At 40.6% G+C, this 21115-nt stretch overlaps 3 protein-coding genes across 3 annotated transcripts; 2 read left to right on the top strand and 1 right to left on the bottom strand.

The window, feature by feature from the left end:
- The first annotated feature begins 1392 nt into the window (after positions 1–1392).
- LOC105388775 (venom acid phosphatase Acph-1) lies at positions 1393–4380 on the top strand. Its single transcript, XM_011559781.3, has 7 exons — positions 1393–1624; positions 1904–2014; positions 2361–2600; positions 2819–3007; positions 3306–3426; positions 3771–3982; positions 4158–4380. Exons 1-7 carry the CDS (start codon positions 1475–1477, stop codon positions 4311–4313), a joined length of 1179 nt encoding a protein of 392 aa, XP_011558083.3. The 5' UTR covers positions 1393–1474; the 3' UTR covers positions 4314–4380.
- Positions 4381–4876: 496 nt separating this feature from the next.
- On the top strand, positions 4877–13652 carry LOC105394713 (polyadenylate-binding protein-interacting protein 1). The gene is made up of 9 exons (XM_048629331.1): positions 4877–5189; positions 6092–6309; positions 6593–6745; positions 7219–7325; positions 7811–7922; positions 8820–8924; positions 9318–9498; positions 10903–11047; positions 11726–13652. The coding sequence occupies exons 1-9, from the start codon at positions 5078–5080 to the stop codon at positions 11823–11825; spliced, it is 1233 nt and encodes a 410-aa protein (XP_048485288.1). The 5' UTR covers positions 4877–5077; the 3' UTR covers positions 11826–13652.
- A 71-nt stretch (positions 13653–13723) lies between these two features.
- On the bottom strand, positions 13724–20277 carry LOC105388680 (D-2-hydroxyglutarate dehydrogenase, mitochondrial). The gene is made up of 9 exons (XM_011559668.3): positions 19958–20277; positions 19533–19680; positions 18911–19108; positions 18426–18619; positions 17587–17755; positions 17198–17327; positions 16441–16597; positions 15762–15927; positions 13724–14090 (listed from the first exon to the last, which is right to left on the bottom strand). The coding sequence occupies exons 1-9, from the start codon at positions 20120–20122 to the stop codon at positions 13831–13833; spliced, it is 1587 nt and encodes a 528-aa protein (XP_011557970.3). The 5' UTR covers positions 20123–20277; the 3' UTR covers positions 13724–13830.
- Between the last annotated feature and the right edge of the window lie 838 nt (positions 20278–21115).

Raw genomic sequence — 21115 nt, 5'->3', positions numbered from 1 at the left:
ACGAGCTAGTCCACTACCTACCTACTTCATGATCATGTATGAACTTAATTCACTGCACAACACAAGTACATACACATACTTACCATATGTCTTATACTTATACTCAGTCATAATACTTACCTATGCTTATTTCATATTACATGGTGACTGCCAAAACATTATAATTAGGTAGGTAGGTAGGAACCATGTAGGTACGTAGTTACATGGTATTTAGTAATTACGTTATTTATTATTAGTTAATAAGTATGTAGGTATTAGTAGATGGATGCCACATTTACGACGCTTTGCTGCCGCTGAGTACTACACTATAATGTTCGCAGCGTTACTGTGTAGTACTTCTATGGTTCGCAACCATAGAAAAATATCGAAAATTAAAACCTAGATCGGTGTCGGTTCGGTCCGCGGTTCTCACACATCACGCTCCGTGATGAGTGAATTTATGAAATGCGTTTTCTGTGCGTGTTTTCTATACAAATATACAAATGAACATCTTACACGAACGTTTGCAACGTTAGAACGGCCGGACCTACTCGTATGTTATTTCCTACCGCCGCGCCTCTGCCGGTGTATTCTCCTGGAGAAGCGATGGATGTGGCCGAGCGACTGATTCTCTTCTGGGCCCGTCGGGGCTACAAAGGCTTTGGGCCTTTAAGGTCACCCTCCTAGCCCGAGCTTCAGCTGTCGGACCCTCCAGCTCCTAAAACCTGGTGGCCACCTGCATGTTCAGTCAGGCAGCATCATGTTAAAAGTCTGCGACTGGGAGTCGCTGCATCGACAACTGTAGACAACTGCAGCTGTGAAAATTTAAAAAAATATATGTGTAAATAGTGACTTTATATCATGAAATGTCTAACTAGTCAATCCAAAAGGGAAGCCGATGGGAATGGTGTCGTATGGACCAGTCAAGAGAATAATCCACGAACGGGACCCGAATCTCGTAGCAATGCTACGAACTCGTAGCGCCCGCGCGTTGAACTCTTTTGTACGTCGTTGTACCAGGATTTTTACTGAAAAGCGATTCTAGTTCTAGCCCTTCGCTAAACTATGTATATATAATAATCTAATATTAACACAAAATCTATAATATGAGTGTGAGATACCAAAATAAACCAGGAAACATCTTTCAGCTGAAAAGAAACTTGCAAGTAACTGATTATTATAATAAACTGAAATTTTCAAAACTAGACAAATAATTACTTATGTTAATAAATACGATCACTAGTCATGGTTTCAACTGCTTTTTACGCAAATACTGCAAAGAAAAACACAATGGAAGACTTAATTATTTGAATAGGTGGAGATAAGTAGGTATTTCGCTTCGCTGTTTCGATGCGTATAAAATGTGCTGAAATATATGTATGCTGCTGCAGTACATCTGAGTGGTCAGTGCCATTAGGTAGTGAGTAGAAAAATACAAGATTTTGTATACTTAATAAATTTTAAATTAATGGCCGTAATTATTTAGCATTTAACAATGTGGGGCTTGTGGTTTCTGAGTTATTGTTTGGTGTTAGTACTAGGCGCGATACCTGACACGCACGCACTAAGAAGGCGAAGGATACCGGAGCAACATGCCGGTGTCAGCGCGGCGCCAGGAGACACTGAGCTGGTCGCCGCATTTGTCGTAAGTACTAAACGGTAGTATTCTCGTTATACGGACACACACTTTAGCCATTGCACCCACGATCAAAGTTGACGTTATATAGGCATGATTTACACAACAAACACTTCGTTTTAGCGATAGAATGAAAACGTAGGTAAACATAGTAACTAGTTCTTGAAATGTATCTAATTTGTTTGCAATAATAATCGACTGGCGACTAAATGCCGCGGTCCACCGGTGATCGGCAAGTGAGAGATGTACCTAAGAGTTTATTATGTAATGAACTATTTCTTTCACCAGCTTTTTCGCCATGGCGATCGCACCCCGGATCCGTCGGAACTAGCTACGTATCCGAATGCGCAGTTCGCTCCAGAAATATTCTTCCCATTCGGGACAGGAGCTCTCACTAGTGTAAGTTCGTTTTTTAAATACTTATATAGGTAAGTATACAATAAGTAGGTACATGTTTCGGCGGTATTGCTTAGTTTATTAGCTTGAATTTAAACCCCTTTTACATACCTTAAGGTAAAATTCCGATGCATCGCGGCCGATGTTGATGATATATGGCTACGCTATGGCACATGCAGTCATCGTACACGTATTGCCACGTATCAGCCTAGCCGCGCTCTAGTCCTAAGCTATTATTATTATTATTTTCTATAAAATGTTAAGTAAGTCAATCCTACTTAGGTACATACCTATATTGTGCATACAATAAAATATCAACAGTCCATTGATCTCTCCTTTGTAACTGTAGACAGGCAAACGGCGCGCGTTCCTAGTAGGCCAGTTCCTTCGCAAGCGATATGACGGGTTCATATCCCAGCTGTACCTACCTGAGGAGATCATCGTACGAACCACGGACCTGGCCAGGACCAAGATGACGGCGCAGGCGGCGCTCGCGGCCCTCTACCCCCCGTCGCCGCAGCAGAGGTGGAGCCCGACCATCAACTGGCAACCCATTCCTTACGACTATGTGCCATACCATGATGATGACGTAAGTCATGTGAATAATTATAAATAGTGTAATAAAATAAGTGGTGAATGGATGGAGGCTGGAGGCAGTCCCCAGCATAACGTACCTCTACCACGTACTTATACATAACTATATATTAAGTACCTATCTTGAATCAACTATCAATACTTAAGTACCTACCTACTCTAACTTAAGTAGTTAAGTTAAGTATCTCTACGTTAACGATCCACTTTTTTCAGTTAGTATATTGGGAAGACACAAACTGTCCCCGCTACAATCAAGTTAGAGACCAGTTGTATGAAAGACCAGACGTAGCAGCTGAAATTCAGAAGTATGAAGAATTATTCAAATACTTGTCTGATCACACCGGCACGAATGTAAACACCACGAATCAAGTGTTAAGTTTAGAGAGTTTATTTGACGGATTGGTAAGTGTTCAATAACATAACTACCTAAACACATTCTTTATTTTATCAGTCGCCGTAGCATTACGTTACCTCGATCGTCATCATCATCAGCAGTAAACACAACGTTCATTATTACTGTTGTAAAAGTGTGCAATTAAAGTATAAGTACTTGAATACCTAAATAATAAATAAACAAAACTGAAACTGCATGAACACACATACTTAAACATAGCCTACCCCTATACTTCCAGCGTTTGGTGCGTGAAAGGTGCTTGGTACCTAGTTCTAACAAGTCCACTTACCATTCATAACTTTTCAGAATAACGTTGGCATCAAGACGCCACTCTGGGCCCAAAAAGTGAGGGCAGAACTTAGAGAAGCATCGATTCTTGAATACGAGATCGATTACAAAACGGACGAATTAATTAGATTCACAACCGGTAAGTTTGAATGTCAAAGCAACTAATAGTTAGGTCATTAGTAGGTTTTCAGATTCAGGGTTCATACATAACATAGGTACCTAGTTAGTTACCTGGTGAACAAAAGTAGATACTTACCTATACTTAAGTACTTATAGTAAGACATAATGCAGAGGGTCATTTTAAACAAAGTTTGTTCTACATAACAATTTGTTAGGTAATAGTAATACCATAACCATTATTACCACAACCCCACTGACCTAATGAGGTCATTCCGACCGAATGCGTTCGATGTTGTTCGTAAAAAATCTCGTTTGAAATAACTTTCTTTATTAAAATAAATGTAACTCTTTTCTCTATCTTAGGTGTCCTGTTGAATGAAATAATACATTTGATGGAGGCGAAGATTGCTGGCAACAAGGACTTGCCGAAGATGTTTCTGTATTCAGCGCACGACAACAATGTAGCAGGGCTGTTAGCCGGAGCCAGGGTCTTCACCCCACACCACCCCAAGTACGGGTCCGCCGTCGCACTAGAGCTCAGAAGAAACAATGGCACTGGAGAATATTTTGTAGCCGTAAGTACCTACCTACTTGTAACTAGCTTTCATTACTCCAAGTTGAATTAAAGAAATTTACGACCACCAAGTAACCAATTTTAGTGTTTAATACCTAGTTAACTATGTTGCTTTGAATATTTCCAAAATTTCTTCATGACTCATGACCACTAATTATTATTATTTTTACCACCAGGTGGTGTATTCTCCCGAGGCAGGGGGTCCAGCAGTAGAACTCGCCGTTGACGGCTGCGGGGGAGGCACTCTGTGCAGCTACAACAGCTTCGTAGGCCTCACACGCGCCGTGGTGTCGACGTATGATGAGTACCGGAAGGCATGTGTAGCGGCCTAAACTTACACCTTACAAAAGAATATTCCGTGTCCGATTATGCAGCTAAATAAAAAATATCTACATTTAATATTTTTTTACATACAAAATACAATATGTACACCCCTTTCTACCTATTCCATATCCAAGACCATTGACCAATTTTAGGTAGGGTGCGCTCCGACTAAACTGGCGAGATATTACCTACTCTGTGCTGGCGAGAACTTGATCAAGGAACATCAAACCGAGCCGGATGGAAGAGACGGCGAGCCCTGATTAGGTATTAGCGGATTGATGATGATGATGATGATGACAAGAGGCGCTAGGCCGTTATTATTTTGAGCTTAATAAATCCAAAATCCCTAGAATAATAACGGCCTAGAGCGTTAGCAGAACCATAGAGAAAAGATACTTATTTTTGTCTATGGTTATGTGGATATGTGTGAGTGAGTGAACGAAAGGAATGAAACTAGGTATCACAGATTAACTTCTGTCATTTTAGCCACGTTACACAGGACAGTGATTTGTACAGTTCGAGATTAGAATGGCAACACTGCAAAAAAAATATGAACATCCAACATCATGGCTACCTGTCTCTTTCTAACAAATTAATGGTGGTGTCGATGTCGAACAAGAAGTTGAGGCGTATTTTTCTTTGTTGTTTACGTGTCGAATTTATTCCAAAAAGACATAAAGGAAGTATAGACCAGCTGCACTTATTTAACGTTTTATGGAATTAATCCTTAGCCACTACATTAGGAACTTGTTTATTGAGGTGATCGAGTGCAATGAATAACGGAGATGTCGGAGGGCTCAGAGGCAGAGGCCGCGGCTGGCAGCAAATAGATAATCAGCCACGGGAGCTTCGCCGTCCTAGGATACTTCCTGAGGATGCTAAAGGTAATGATTTAAATGATATCCAAACTCTATTTTCACGTGTAATGTGGTTGGAAAGCCGCGTTGCTGTAACGTCGTCATCGCTGGACTCGTCATTCGTCGGCCGCGATTATAATTTCAGGTGAAAGTAAGAATTTCAATTTCTAATGACGTTGGCGTGGTCTGCCGGAACGCACCCGGCCGTGTTGCGATTTAGCTTGCCTGATCTGTTGTTCAAGAATTTTGCAACTTCAGTTTAACTTTTGTGGGTTTTGAGGTCATGTTTTAGTGTTCGGAATTCTGAACCTTCTTCAAATGTCCCGTAAGTGTTTTTTTAGTAGGGATTTGTCATTGAGGACATGGCATTTAAATCAGTTTCACCAAAATCAGATACTTTCCAACCCTTAATAGGCAGTGCTTATTTTAGGTACCTTCATATTGAGGTATGATGTTGGCAAGAGTTAGGTTAGCTTATGATAATGATAAATAAATATTGATATCAATAGGAAATATCAAAGAGACCTCTCAGATCCAAAGCAATGCAGTTTCAGATATTGACATAAAGTTATTATCATCCCCTCACCCCATGCTCCTTGCAGCATGTATCACTTGCACATAATTCAGGGTTATGTAAATTCTTTATATACCAAAATGTTGCCTTAGCTATGGACCTTAAATTTGAAGCTTACTAAAGTAGGTTCATGTTCCAGAGGAAAATAAGTTCTCCCATAGGTGAAAGTCTGTACATATTAATTTTTGATGTTTATAAAGTGCCTCTCTTTCTCTCTAAATGTTACCTTTTTATCTAAACCACCAAAGCTCTATTTCTCCAAGTACCTCTCCTTAAATAATATCAATATTTTTTCATATTTTATAATTAAAAAAATATAGCAAAAACTGGTTTTCATATTACCATGCTTTCTCAGATGAAGCTCCAAAGTCGAATCTGTCGGCCGAGGCCAAGGAGTGGTTCCCTCCCAACTACAATCCCCAGAGTGCTCAGTATGTGGCGGACCCGGCCCCATACCGGGGGGGTGCACCACAGAGGTTCTCTGTCCAGGGCCGTCTCAGACAACAGGAGGGACCCTACAACTTTAATGACATGACATTTTCACTGGAGGAAGCGGAAAACATGGAATTACGGGCAAGTGTTTATGATCTATCTATCTTAATAAAACATGTTATCTACTGTTCATCTGTATATGCTGTGTGTTAGTTTCATAATATCTTGATTTCTAATTATAAAATTAATATTTATAACCTACAAAAATACCACATTATCAGGCCAATTTATTACTGTTATCACCTGTTACATGTTTGATACAAATAAATAGTGTGTCAGAATCTGAATCTCTTACATGTTTGTTTGTATGTAGGTACACTATGCAGTCAACTGCAGTGAAACTCATGTGCAATCTTTGTTACAGGAGAACATTGGTAACTTGATAACAGTGATGTGCGAGATAACTTTTGACCCCGGCAAGTTTGATGTCCTTTGCGGTCCCCTTGTGGACTCGTTTGCGACGACCCTGCATGATGCCAACTACACAAGGCCTCTGGTGGATGCGATCGTGAACCAGGTAATTTATTACTAATGAAGTCTATCTTGTAAAATCTCAAATGAATGATAAAAATTTTCTAACACAAAGCTATGAAATTACCTTCAAACAACTCTACATACTTTTTAAAGTATAATTATACATTGAAAACTGCATATACTATCTACATATGATTTTAAACAATTGCTGGGCTCAACAGTCAGCATTGGTAACCACTGTTTACCAGTAGAGCATATTCACTTCTACTATGCACGACAATCATCTTAGGCTGCTCCACACCGGCAGATACTGTGCCAATGCAAAAACATATAAATCAACCCTTAAAATCCTTAAGCCACTTAAACGAAACTCTCGCGCATCAATCAACCCTTAAAATGTCCAAGCCACCAAACTTAACCCTTCTAAATCCGCAGTCTTAAACGAAACTCTTGCGCAGAATCAATTAACCCTTTAAATATCCAAGCCATCCAAACTTAACCCTACTACATCCACAGTCGATAGGCGAGCCGAACTTCCGTTACAACGGCGCGCGGCTCTGCTCCATGTACGACTCCGTGGCGGCGCCCGACGAGTCCACCTTCCGCGCCTGCCTGCTGGAGAGGTGTGTAGATAGATATACTCACTCACCTATATTGGGTATTGCAGTAAGATGCGATGGGGTAACTCAGGAGGTCATTCTAAACTAAGTAACTACTTTTATTCTAAAACTTTTAAAAATTGGCAAAAAGTCACTTGACCAACACAGTTTCTAATAGTTACTATTGTGAATTTTCAAAAATGTTGTAAAAATAAAGTTGTTAAGAATGCTCACCTAACTTACTTGCCTATGTATGTAACATCGTCATCACCAAATAGTATAAAACAATGTCACTTTCTCTGTCCCTTTGTACGTTTTTTTAAATAGATAGAGTGATTCTATCACTCACTTGCAAGGAAGGTTTATGTATAATAAGTTTAATAACATCAGTGTTTCTGTAGTTTATTTGGCATCAGCGTGCGAAAACGGGGCTGGTCGCTAGTATCATATAAAGTTCGTCATTACTCAGCAGTCAGAACAAGACCATTCATACTTCCTCTGCCCTACAGATGCAGCGCGGAGGAGAACAAGATCATCAGCGGCGTGGAGTCGTCGGAGGAGAACATGCGCGGGTTCGCCATGTTCCTGGCCGAGATCTACACGCAGCTCGAGGACAGCCAGGTGAGGACACAACTAGTGGTTTAATGTAGACTCTCCATAGGTTTATACAAGGGTCTTACCATAAAAATTTTGACAGTGTTAAACATATGTTTATGGTACTGTTTATTTGTATACCATTAAAATAACCAAAGTTAAATAATTTAGGTGTGAACAGCGCGCCGTCCACTGTCCTATCGCTTATATTTTCTATATGTCTTATAGTATACCAACCAAAAAAACCGGCCAAGTGCGAGTCGGGCTCGCGCACAAAGGGTTCCGTAGCAGCAAATATAATTTACAGTTAAATCAACCTATCTCAAAAACTATAAGAGATACTTTGATCAAACCAAAAATCGTTGAAAGAGTTAATTAGCATGCATCACCTCTATTTTTTTTAGAATTTTATACCCCGTAGTTATAAAAATAGAGGGGGGGGGACATACTTTTTACGACTTTGAGAGCTGATATCTCAAAAACCGTTCACTTTAAGAAAAATGTTTTTTAGAAAACTTTATATCATTTTAAAAGACCTTTCCATTGATACCCCACACGGGTATGTACATCGAAAAAAAAAATTTCATCCCTCAGTTACATGTATGGGGGGCCCCACCCCCAATTCTTTTTTTTACTATTTAGTGTCATATTTTTGTAGCGGTTCATACAAAACATATTCCCATCAAATTTCATCACTGTAGTACTTATAGTTTCCGAGTAAATCGGCTGTGACAGACGGACAGACGGACATGACGAAACTATAAGGGTTCCGTTTTTGCCATTTTGGCTACGGAACCCTAAAAAACGAATTTAGTAAGGGACAGAGAAATCTGACCCCTCTCAGAAGCATTGTTACTATGAGAGGGGGGTCAGGTTTCTCTGCATATGACCTACATATACTGATAGCGTGTGGTGACTACACAGGGCGGGCGCATCCGCTCGCTGGGCGAAAGTCTGTGCAAGGTGCTGCTGCACCTGCTGGACACCGACAACGAGACCAACATCAAGGCCGTCTGCCAGCTGCTCAAGGTAACACCCTGGTTTACACTAGCTTCTATCACTAGCACATGGTATAATTGTACTTAAATTCCTGTCTTCTATAGAATTCATTGGTAGGTAGGTACATGCAGGATTCGAACCCCCACGACCCCACGAATGGGAGTCGAGATCTTATCTGTTACCCCACCATTATGGCTTTTACACTGTTACGCCTGTTTGTTAGACTTCCTACAAGGAATAGGCGAGTGGAATCTTAATAATTTCGATCTAAGTGTTAACTGAAATCAAGATATTGAAAAGTTATTAAAGCTTCTATTCCACCTGAAAATGCGGTTCGCTAAGATGTTTCTGTGGCAGATCGACCCTACACCAATTCTGCAACTCCCTATAAATTCCTCCGCTAACTCTAACCCACCCCCACAGTTGTCCGGCATAGCCCTCGACGCGGACTGCCCGGCGGGCATGGCGTGCGCGTTCGAGCGCCTGCGCCGCGTGCCGGGGCTGGCGGCCGTGCGCGCCGTGCTGGCGCTGCGGGCCGCGCGCTGGGGGCTGGCCGCCGAGCCGCCCGCGCCCGCCGCGCACGCCGCCAACGACCGAGACCACGGTATGTGAAACCACTAATTAGTTAAATTTTGAAGGTGTCCCGTAGGTGCGTGTGGAAATGGACAGACGAGACGCGCTCTAAATGCTGTCTTAATCATTGGTGCATGACATGATTGAATGACGCTAAGGTCGCCATTTTTGTTTTTTGGTTAATTTTCAGAAGGTGTTTTAGGTCCCGTTGGACGTGCGTGTGGAAATGGAAAGACGTGCTCTATATGCTGTCTTAATCATTTGTGCATGGATGGATGACGTTTAGCCCCAATTTCGCCATATTCGGTTAGACCAGGGGTTAGTGGGTGACTTCTGACACATCTGTCGAGTATGTCATACGGAGATGTGGTACAATGAGTGGTTGTTGGCGCGTGCCGGGGCTGACGGCAGTGCGCGCCGTGCTGGCGCTGCGGGCCGCGCGCTGGGGGCTCCCGCCGAGCCGCCCGCGCCCGCCGCGCACGCCGCCAACGATCGCGACCACGGTATGTGAAGCTACTAATTAGTACAATTTTAGAGGGTATTTTTAAGCCCCGTCCGAGGTGTATGTGGATATATGGAAAGGCGCGCTCTAAATGCTGTCTTAATCATTTTGGTCTTTTGGCTCATGGTATGTCTAGTAATTAGTAAATTTTCAGAAGGTATTTTTAAGTCCCGTCCGAGGTGTATGTGGGTGGACACCATGGTGTCTTAATCATTTGTGCATGATTGAATGACGCTTAAAGTCGCCACATTGGTTCTTCGGTTAATTTTCAGAAGGTGTCTTTAGGTCCCGTAGGTGCGTGTGAAAATGGAAAGACGCGCTCTAAATTTTGTCTTAATCATTTGTTCGTAAATGAATGATGCTAAGGTCGCCATTTTGGTTTTTCGGTTAATTTTCAGAAGGTGTCTTTAGGTCCCGTAGGTGCGTGTGAAAATGGAGAGGCGCGCTCTATATGCTGTCTTAATCATTTGTGCTTGATTGAATGACGCTTAGCCCCAATTTCGCCATACTCGGTTAGACCATTGACTTCTGACACAGTCATCTGTCAAGAATGTCATATGGAGTTGTACAATGAGTGGTTGTTGGCGCGTGCCGGGGCTGGCGGCCGTGCGCGCCGTGCTGGCCGCGACCACGGTATGTGAAGTAACTAGTAGTACATATACAGGTGTTTTTAGGTCCCGTTGGACGTGCGTGTAGAAATGGAAGGACGCACTTTGAAAGCTATCTTGTCATTTGTTCATGAATGATCGTTTATTCATGAACAGAAGCACCAGTATACTTAAGGTCGTTTATTTGGAATTAGTTATGTGAAGCATATAAGAATGTTCTATGTCCTACATACTATACTGCTCCACGCCACACTAATAATACCTACTCCTTTTGAAACTCTCCCATCTTCCTCACAAAGTTGTCTCAATCCACATTCTCCTGCAGCGAACGGGTCCAACGACATGGCGCCGACCGAGTACGGCGGCGGCGAGGGCTACCTGGCGGACGGCCACGAGCTGACGGCCGAGGAGCGGGCGTTCCTGCAGAACAACCTGCCCGGCAAGGCCGCGCCGCCCGAGGACCCCGTCATGTGAGTATTAATATAAATATGAACCAGCGAGTTCTGTTGTCCGGCTCGAAGGACCGTGTAAGGGCTTATGACCCCGTCATGAAAGTACAAAGCGGTTCTCCAGTTATTTTCTCTGATATACCAATTTTGGTACTTAGTGAACAGAACACCTAGTGACGAACACTAGACGACCGAATGGCGTAGTGGTTAGTGACCCTGACTACTGAGCCGATGGTCCCGGGTTCGATTCCCGGCTGGGGCAGATATTTGTTTAAACACAGATATTTGTTCTCAGGTCTTGGATGTGCCCGTAAAATGGCAATAGGCCCGCCCCCTATTACTTTGGGACTAACATAACACTCTGGCGAAAAGTGGGTTCAGCAATGCACCTCTGCCTACCCCGCAAGGGAGTACATTAGTACAAGGCGTGAGTGCGTGTTTTTTTTTTTTTTTTTTAACACCTAGTGGGCCGTGGACTTGGGTTAAAAAACGCACCCACATTTTTGGTTGGAACCGTATCTGTAATTGTAATAAGAAGATACTAGTGCCAGAGGAGTACGAAACAACCCCTGAAAACTTACCATTTTACACTTCGAAAATGTGGGTTAATATAACGCCATCTCGCTGCTGGAAAGCCGGTCGAAAATATTGTGGCGCCCCCCGACAAAGCAGTTTGTTTATTAGCCTATTCTATTGCAGTGAGGAGCTCGAGAACGAGGCGTGGGACAACGGCATGGACGCCGAGATGCAGGCGGGCTTCCTCGAGTTCCTCAAGATGTCCAACCAGATCAAGCGATAACCGCCCCTCCCCCCAACGCACGACAGACCAAAATGTCTCTACCGATATATTAGGACAATGAAAACAATAAAAAAATATATAAAAACGATATAAACCCTAAAAAGATATTATTAGATATCAAGAGATGTATTGCTCGTTTATGTAGTGGTGGATTACAACTGTGTAGGAAATTATGATGGCATCTCGGGCCCCGTCTCACAGACACGTCTTGTATTATAAGAATTATAAGTTGCAGACTAAGTTGAAATGCTTATATTTGGTGTAAGTATTCCTTTACTTTTAATTGATTTTTTATTATCTTAATAATTATAATGTTAATAATGCCTGCAGTTTGGTCTGTCGTCTTAATGGTAATAGATGTTTACGTATAAATAATATTGATTTATAGGGTACAAATCGCGATCGCATCCCTGTCGTTAGTGTGTGTGTTAGTGTGCATGAGTATCACTGGTTCGAGATCATTTAGACGTAAACATAATGCCGGATGAATCATTTTTAAAAAGTTTGTAACTCTGGACTAAATGTAAACAAGTCTGTAGATATACTTATGTAAGAACTTTGCTTTCGTCTATTTGATTTTCATCTGTGCCAGATGCATTTAAATCTATTTGTTTACTTGTTAACTTTACACACGATGAAATGAATTTAAATTAAGTATTAGTTGTTATTCGAATTTGATTTCTTATTTGATTTTAGTGAGTCTTTAGGCCATATGTTGTAGCCATCGTCTCTTGTTTACATTTCGTCTATTAATTTACTGAGACTAATAATATTTTGATGATCTCGTAATTTCTCCATTTATTTGTTTCTCTCGTGCTCGTGACATCGATTGCAAATGTTGTGCCTATTTGCAGCTGCTTCCACGTATTTAGCGTAAAGGCAAATAGAAAATATTATTAGAGTTTTGCGTGCTAATTAAGCGCACACTTATCAATCTTGTAGATTTTAGCAGGAGTTTAATATTTTCATTTGTCTTTCCGTATTAAGATGCTAACAATATATTTTATCACCATTCTCTCTAAACCTAGGCAACTGATAGATGCAAGACACAGAAATGCAACTTTATTTGGCGGCTCGAACCTAAGAGCAATTAGTTAAGTATACAAATCAATATTGCAATATCTCCTCTGTGGTATTTGGCAGTATGGAACCATTATACATGCATAATAAAAACATTAATATAGCGTTACCGAAGGTTGCCTTTGAACTGCCCAGCGGATGTAACATTACGCGTTCATAGTTATGACAATACTTAAATAAGCCAGTTCCAATGACGACCCCGTCAAATGCCCTAAGTCCTTAATGCAATCCTACATCCTCTTGTTCCACAATTTCTGAGGCATACAGTTTTCCCCTCCAGAACTTTCGTTTGAGCACAAAACTTACAAAGTGCAAAAACCAAAGTCTTTCTGGTAGTCCAATAAATGTTAAGACTGCCTTATCGAATATCTTAAATGTTGTGCGCGGTTTATGATGCCTTATATCAAATCTATTAAATTCATGGAAAATTATTGTGATTGAAAGTTTATTGAGAATGCCTCCTGAATGAGTGGGTTGGATTGTAGATTAAGTAAATGACCTAATTGCATACGTTCTTTGCCTGAAATATATATACATATATAACAATAAAATGAAGCCGGAAATAAAACTCAATTTTGCTATATTAAAGATACCAGAACTTTTTGAAATATATTTATGCAATACAATAATTTATTTCAGCAATTAGGAGAATGTTTGTAATATTCCATTGTATTTTTGTTGCAGTGATATTATGAATGTTATAAGAATAAATGGATATTTTAATAAAAGTCATTTAAATAAACAAAATCACTGTTTCATTTCAAACCCTTTGAGTTTCTGTACCCTGCTAAATTTAAATAGCAAATAAAACAAATGCATAAACATATTGCACTTAATTTATTACCATTATAAACAAATAATATACATTGTAAATACGAGTAAAAAAATATATATCTTATGAAAATCATAGCAATTAACACTTAAATTACTTAACATCTGGAAGCACTTTGTAAGGGTTAAGTATACCGTTGGGGTCCATGAGTTGTTTCAACTCCCTCATTAGGTGCAGAGCACTTTGGTCCTTACTGTACTGGACGTAGTTCCGCTTGCTGAAGCCTATTCCATGCTCCGCGCTGATTGAACCCTTCAGTTTGGACACTTCCTCAAAAATGTATGGCTCTAACTCGCTGTGGATCTCTTTGGTATAGTCTGGCACGGTCAGGTTGATGTGTATGTTGCCGTCACCTGGTAGAAAATAAAAGCATTGTTTAGTTATGAGGAACATTAAATCATTATCATTGTATCTACTCTTGTACATTATAGCATACAGTCGAACTATAAAGTCATGACAATAAAGAGTGCGATTTTGCTAAGACTTTTTATGATTATCGGTTATTGACTTTGGTTCATAACATTAACATACATTCTAAAAATAAAATACCGATTGGGAATGGTTTTTAACGGATTTTTCCTTAAATAAATACAATACATTGATAAAATACGGTCTGTAACAATTATTTAGAATCCTCTTCCGTTTTCAGGACTTTATAGTTTAACTGTAGACAGCTATCTCGCTCTGTTACCAACTCAAGTCAGAGTTAGTAAACTTCAGTGGCAGTGACCTGGTCAAATCTGAAGAAGATCCCTCAGGGTGAAGCCAAACGAGCGTAATTATGTGAGTGTGTCGGTCGTAGGTCTTAATTTCTTCGCCCCTCTCGTCCCCGGGCACATATTTATATCGGAATACACGACTCACAAAATTACGCTCGTCTGGCCTCACCCATACTCTCATACCCCATTTACACTCTCGCACGAGTGGCGAGGCGAGCGACAAGGCGAGGGGCGAGGCGCGAGTATGAACAGACGCTCGTGGCTCGCCTCCTCGCTCGCCTCGCCACTCGCGGCGCTCGCGTCCGGAGCGGTTTTTGGGGCACGAGTCAAAGGAGCTCGCGTCGCACGCGAGCGGGTGTTTACACTCTCGCGTCCGCTTCATTCTGGCTTCTACATCGTGCCGCGCAGGTTGTGTTCGTCGTCGTATAATTATAACGTAGTGTTTTTTCCTCAGTTGTATAATGGATTGGTCGCAAGACGAAACATTTAATTTCATATAAGTAAATATTTCAATAAAATAATAAAAATAAAAAAACACTAAAACGTAAGAAATAAAAGCAGTACTTACCTGCTTAGATATATTAGTACTGTCACATAGAATAGGTCTAAACCATGTCTAAACCTTAAATTATTTCTTACGTTTTAGTGGTTTTTTGAAGTCGTTTTTTTATCATTATTTTATTTTATTACTTATTTATACTTAGTTTATTTGCAATAATTGACAATCAAAATTAAGAAGCAAATGATACCTATAAGTCCTACTAGTCAGTAGTAAACACGAAGTAGTTGCTATATACCTACCGTTGAGGAGTTCCCTTGACTACCTTCCGTTTCCATCATCAGATCAGCTCAAGGTCACCATCATATTTTTTTAATGTTAAAAATATAGGTAAGTACCTATGTACTTTCTAAATTTCATTAACTACAATCGGTTAATAGGTACCCAAAATGGAAATTCATAGCCTGTTTTTAACCCTTTACCCACCCTTGGAGGTAGAATCAAAATTTGAAAAAAATGGGACCACATGGGATCTCAACCCAATACATAAAAAAAAGAATTTTCAAAATCGGTCCATAAACGGCGAAGTAATCGGTGATCATACATAAATTCTTTATTGTTGCGGCTAAAACTTCGACGTCCTCCATCGTTGCTAGCTCAAAGACAACTGAACTCTGCACGAGAGTGTAAACACCCACTCGCGTCACACGCGAGTGGGTGTTTACATTCGCGCCTCCGCACGAGTGACGAGGCGAGCGAGGAGGCGAGGGCCGAGGCGAGAGTGTAAATGGGGTATCAGTACTCACCGACATGTCCATACCCATACACAACGCTGGCCCTGTCCCCGAGCTTGGTTCTCAACTGAGGCACAAGCCGGTAGAAGTGCGGGAGCGGCAGAGACACGTCGTACTTGAACACGTAGCCGTCGCGCAGACCCGCGCTCGGGATGCTCTCGCGGAGGCCCCAGATCGACTGCGGAATAGATGCTGTTATGCTTGTTACTTGTTGTGGGCAAACAAATAGGGTATTGCAATAACTCATAAGTAAGTCTTATATTACAACGTTACAGCTACATGTTTTAAACGTGGTGCTGCTCTCCGTGTGAGGCTGACATGAAAACAGTAATGCGATGCGACTTCGTATCGTTTATGACCGTCTTACTCCCACATTTTTTATACGAGCGTTTCAAGCTCCTTATTAATCCTTTACGTATGTACGGGAACCCGCTGGAACGACGACCTTAGGCGGGTAGCTGGTAGTGGCTGGATGAGGAAGGCCGAGGACCGAGTGTTGTGGCGCTCCTTGGGAGAGGCCTCTGTCCAACAGTGGATGAATATTGACTGATGATGATGATGATGTACAGTAAAGCATGTGCGTTGGATGATAAATTATAATTCAAATGCAACGTTTGTAATAGATTTTACATGAATTTATTTACCCTCCATAGCTGAGCATTATCTTGCCTAACTAAACCCACTAACTTACCTGTATCTTGGCGGGCTCCGTAGCGATGGTCCCGTCGAGAATGAGTCCACTCGCCATCTGTTCCTCGAGGAACTGGTTGAGCTTCTCGCTGTCGTGCCCCTCGTGGCTGCCGTGCGTCTCGATCAACACGTAGAACGGGTAGTCCGATATTGGGTTCCTGAAACAATGAAGGAAATGTCGACATTATAGGTATTAAACTAAGTCGATATAGGGTGGGTATGTTGGATTAGAACAGGTTAGAACATATCTCGAGTGAAAAGCCGAGACCACGAATAAACACAGATAATGACTGTAATGTCCACAGGGGAGGCTACTGTTACGAAGTTTAAGATGCTGTCATACAATCGAAACAAGATAGAGTTGTGTTAAGCGCAGCAATGCCTGTTGGCTAATCAAAGTCGTCCTTCTAAAAGAGGAAGTTAAATAGGGAGTGTTGTGGGGAGGACTTAGGGAGAGAGCTATGTATGAATGTATGGGTTATGCAGGTGCTTTGATTATATAATCAAAGTGCAGGTGATGATAAATACAAATTTTAGTACTTGTATATTTAGAAGATATCATAAATGTTACTTATCTAAATTACGTAAACTTACAACTACATAATCATATTTAAATAACTTCACAGCACTCTTATCAGTAAATTATGTGCCTGCTATTGTTATTGTAAAAGCTAAACAAATAAACTACCTATCAGCTTCTTAGCACGTGCGTGCGTATAAAACTTATATTTCACGTAAGTATGATTCAAAAGACTCACGATATTTTAAAATTCTTTGTGGTGGTGGTAATGGCGTCAAAATCGGCCATTTCGAACGCGGATAATATCTCACCTAGGGACAGCTTGGCCGCCTTCAGCAGACGCAGCACATTCTCGAAGCTTTCTACACCTGAAAATTAAAAATATTTATACTTTACAGTCACAAAATCATTTAATACCTACTTACATCTTTATTGGTAATGGAACACAGCAGGACATTCAGTAAAGGCGTACCTACCTATATTTATGTGTTATCTAATGTTTTACTAAAGTTGGTTTTCCTTCATTTGCAAGATAGTTTATCCTTCTTCTGTAATAGAAGGACAGTAGACTTTCTGAGATTCTTGGAAGACAGTATAGTACTTATAATTAATTAGTCAATGACTTACCGAAATATCCAAGAGTGACAGCTTTAGGCATTATCGGGCAGTGTATGGCGACCTTGGTCACCACACCCAGGGTGCCTTCAGACCCCACGAATAGGTGCTTCAGATGGTACCCAGTGTTGTCCTTCTTTAGTGTTCCTAGGCAGTCTATTATTGTTCCATCTGCTTTTACCTAAGTACAAAAATGACCCATTCTACATTTCATCTTATACGCCAATGGGTAAATATATTACATAAATAAATCTACAATGCAGTAGAAGTCACAATTACGAAAAAGTATATATCAAAAACAATGATTATGATGCATGTAGATTAGATAATCAATCTTTATTATCTAATCTACATGCCTGTACTAAGTACATAATTTCATATACTTAAGTAAATATGTTACCATTCTAATAACAAAAGGAAGCATTATTATGTTATAAAATTAAAATAAAATGTAATGTAACGTCCATTAATAGTCAATTCACCCACAAACTACTTTAGCGATATTTACTCACTAGTATAAAAAAAAACAAGTTTCATTATGTAATCTACATACTTACATACGAGTTTAAAACAAAGAGGAAGAAAGAGGTTGATTATGATATCATATATTAAATGCCAAGTTCCAGAGAGGACCATTAAGGTAAATTCGGCAATAAATCTATGCGGCATTAGATCTATGTTTGCCTCTTTCTGACCATATACTGTCAAAGCAAGGCAGCAATTATAGTTCCTTTCTGCTACTCAGCATAAATAGTTCTCATGAACTAAGGTAATGTTCCACTCGAAAAAGCCATGAACTTGAACTTCACCCCCTCTCAGAATATAATAGAATATAGTCCTCCTTCACTCACAGCTTCAATCCCCAGCAGCGAGCCATGCAGGTTGCCGTACCGCAGCAGTCGCAGCCCGCCCGCGTTGGTGCTCACGTTGCCCCCGATGTGGCAGCTGCCCTTGGCCCCCAGGTCCAGCGGCATGATGAAGTTGTGCTCCCGAGCGTGGCTGTCCAGGTTCTCTAGGATACAGCCAGACTCGCAGAGAAGAACACCTGGTTATGAAAATGTTGTGGTTTAAATATTTGGCTATTTCTGGGCAGTGGCTGTTAAAGGCTATAAAATATAGAGTAGGTACATAGAATTCCAGATGCTTTCAAAGATTTAAATGAATGTGAAAAACAGAGCCTGAAGAAGATTTCTTCTTCTTCTAACTAATATACAGGATATTTAAAAACAATTTTTTAAGGCGAAAGGTGATGCTGGACATCTTTTTAAACAGAGGCTTTGGAAAATACAGAAAAAATTACTTGCTCTATATAAATGTGACACAAACATTGTCTAACCTGATATCTCATCCAGGCTCAGGACCTTGTTCATGAGTCCCAGATGCAGAACAATCTCATCAAACACGGGCACGGAGCCTCCGACCAGCCCCGTGTTCCCTCCCTGCGGACATACTGCCAGCTTCTTCTGATTGCAGTAAGACAAGATCTTGGAAACCTCCTGTGTTGTCTTTGGTTTAAGCACCACTTTTGACTGTCCTGAAATTTTTGTCAGAGTATTAATAAATATTCGAGCCCTATGTCCCTGATCAGGGATCCCGGGACCTGATGATGATGATTAATAAATATAGTGGACAATTATTGGCTGATGATGATGTTATTTTAGGCCATAATTCTAGTTTATATTTGATAATCTAAATCTATAAAATCCTTTCGTCTGAATAACTGTCTGGAAATCAATGCATAACCGAAACTATTGAATGTGTCCTCCTGAAACTTGCAGAGGGGTAATAATGTATGACATAGGCACCCACTAAGTAAGGATTTTCTGAAATCCGACCCATAAAGGGGCAAAAAGAGGGGGCATATTTTATATAATGTGCAGTGTTCAAGACCTATTGATTTTAAATACATAATAATTATCATAGAAACTATTTTAAACAACCACAACAAGTATAAGTACCTCTGCAATGCTGAAGCCAGTCCACATTGTACGGCTGCACATCTCCTTCATCAGTCAACACTCTGTCATCCCCGAGAATAGATTTAAAGAAGTTCACATCAGAGGATTCCACAGATCCAAATGATTTTCGGGATATATTGTATTTTTCCTAAAACCAAATAAGATGATTTCCTTTATGTAATGCCCCTTCAACTATAGTTATGAAATTATGTTATTATCAAGAGTTACAAATAAAAGTTTGTTTTATACAATAATTTGACCCACTGATTAGGTAAATGGACTCAGCATAGGTACATCATAATCCAAGAACCAAGTCTTGTTTAGTTATTAGCAAATTCGAAGTATTCCTAGTTTTTCAATAAAGCGTTTAGTTAATTATATATTATATGAAATACGAAGTGATACTGTAATAGGTAGTTACTTACTGAAGATAACTGTGGTAGACCTTGAGACGCATAACGAAGTTGGGCGAAACCTAATGGTTTTGTCACAAATTTTACCACAGCATTTAACATTTTAATGCGCTCCGCGAGGCTCAAGTTGAGTAATGAGCATGCGTATGAATGAAGATAAACTTTTGTATTTAACATGTAGGTAGGTAGGTATTTAGCAGTTTTTATCAGTGGAAAGATAATGCACTGTCATAACAGATCTTGGCCGCTCGCAGTCGCATCTGTTTCCGAGGCTGCTGATTTCTCAGCTATGTCGGTATCAAAAAGAAACAAACTATCTGTAGTATTTTGTAGTGGGTTGGTAGTTTGGTAGGTATTTTGTAGAAAATAAAAATAAAAAATCCATCCAACTTTTGAACTTTTTGACAGGCAGACTATCTTCGAGGTTCGAGCTATTACGAAAACGTAGTGTCGTAGTGTTCTTATAGGACCATCCATACCGTTGCGCGCTGCATAGCACGAGGCCGTTATTATTCTAAGGTTGGGCGTTGATACAAAACCCGCAGCCTTAGAATAATAACGGCCTCCGTGCTATCCGCAGCTGCCTGGCCTGGCGAGGGCGTTATTGGCGCAGCACAAGTGGTTGTATACTCATTGCCGCCGCATACAACAACCAATTATATATGTAAACATAAATATACCTACAAAATAACAACAACTTTAGGTGCTGCTGCGTTCACGACACCAGCGGGCGGTGCGGCGGCAGTGGCACGCACGAGTATTATTTAACCCGCTCGCTGTAGATGCGATGTGGCCAGACCGTTATTATTCTGAGCCACGACTTATGGAAATGTTATAAAATTACTAAGTCATAGAAAAAATCTGAGATTTTTTTAGGATTAGGATGATACGGAGGCCATCCCCATATTTCTGTCATCAGAGAAATTATGAGCGTTGTTGAATTTTTTCAGCGCCTTTTGCAAGCTTGCCATTGCCACTTGCCACTTTACTAGCCGTGTCTCTTTCCTCTTCTACAACACTGTACAAAGTACTCTGTGGTCCATAGAATGATCGAATGAGTAATGATGGGCGATTATGAATGACAGCAACAATCGAATGGTTTGATACCACTAATGTCAATAATCGAATTTGCAAACCACTAACCACTAATTTTCATAATCGAATGATGAA

The sequence above is a fragment of the Plutella xylostella genome, chromosome 22, assembly GCF_932276165.1.
Source record: "Plutella xylostella chromosome 22, ilPluXylo3.1, whole genome shotgun sequence".
Classification (NCBI taxonomy): Eukaryota; Metazoa; Arthropoda; class Insecta; order Lepidoptera; family Plutellidae; genus Plutella; species Plutella xylostella.
The sequence above is the reverse complement of the archived record's forward strand: the minus strand, read 5'-3'. Positions and strand labels throughout refer to the sequence as shown.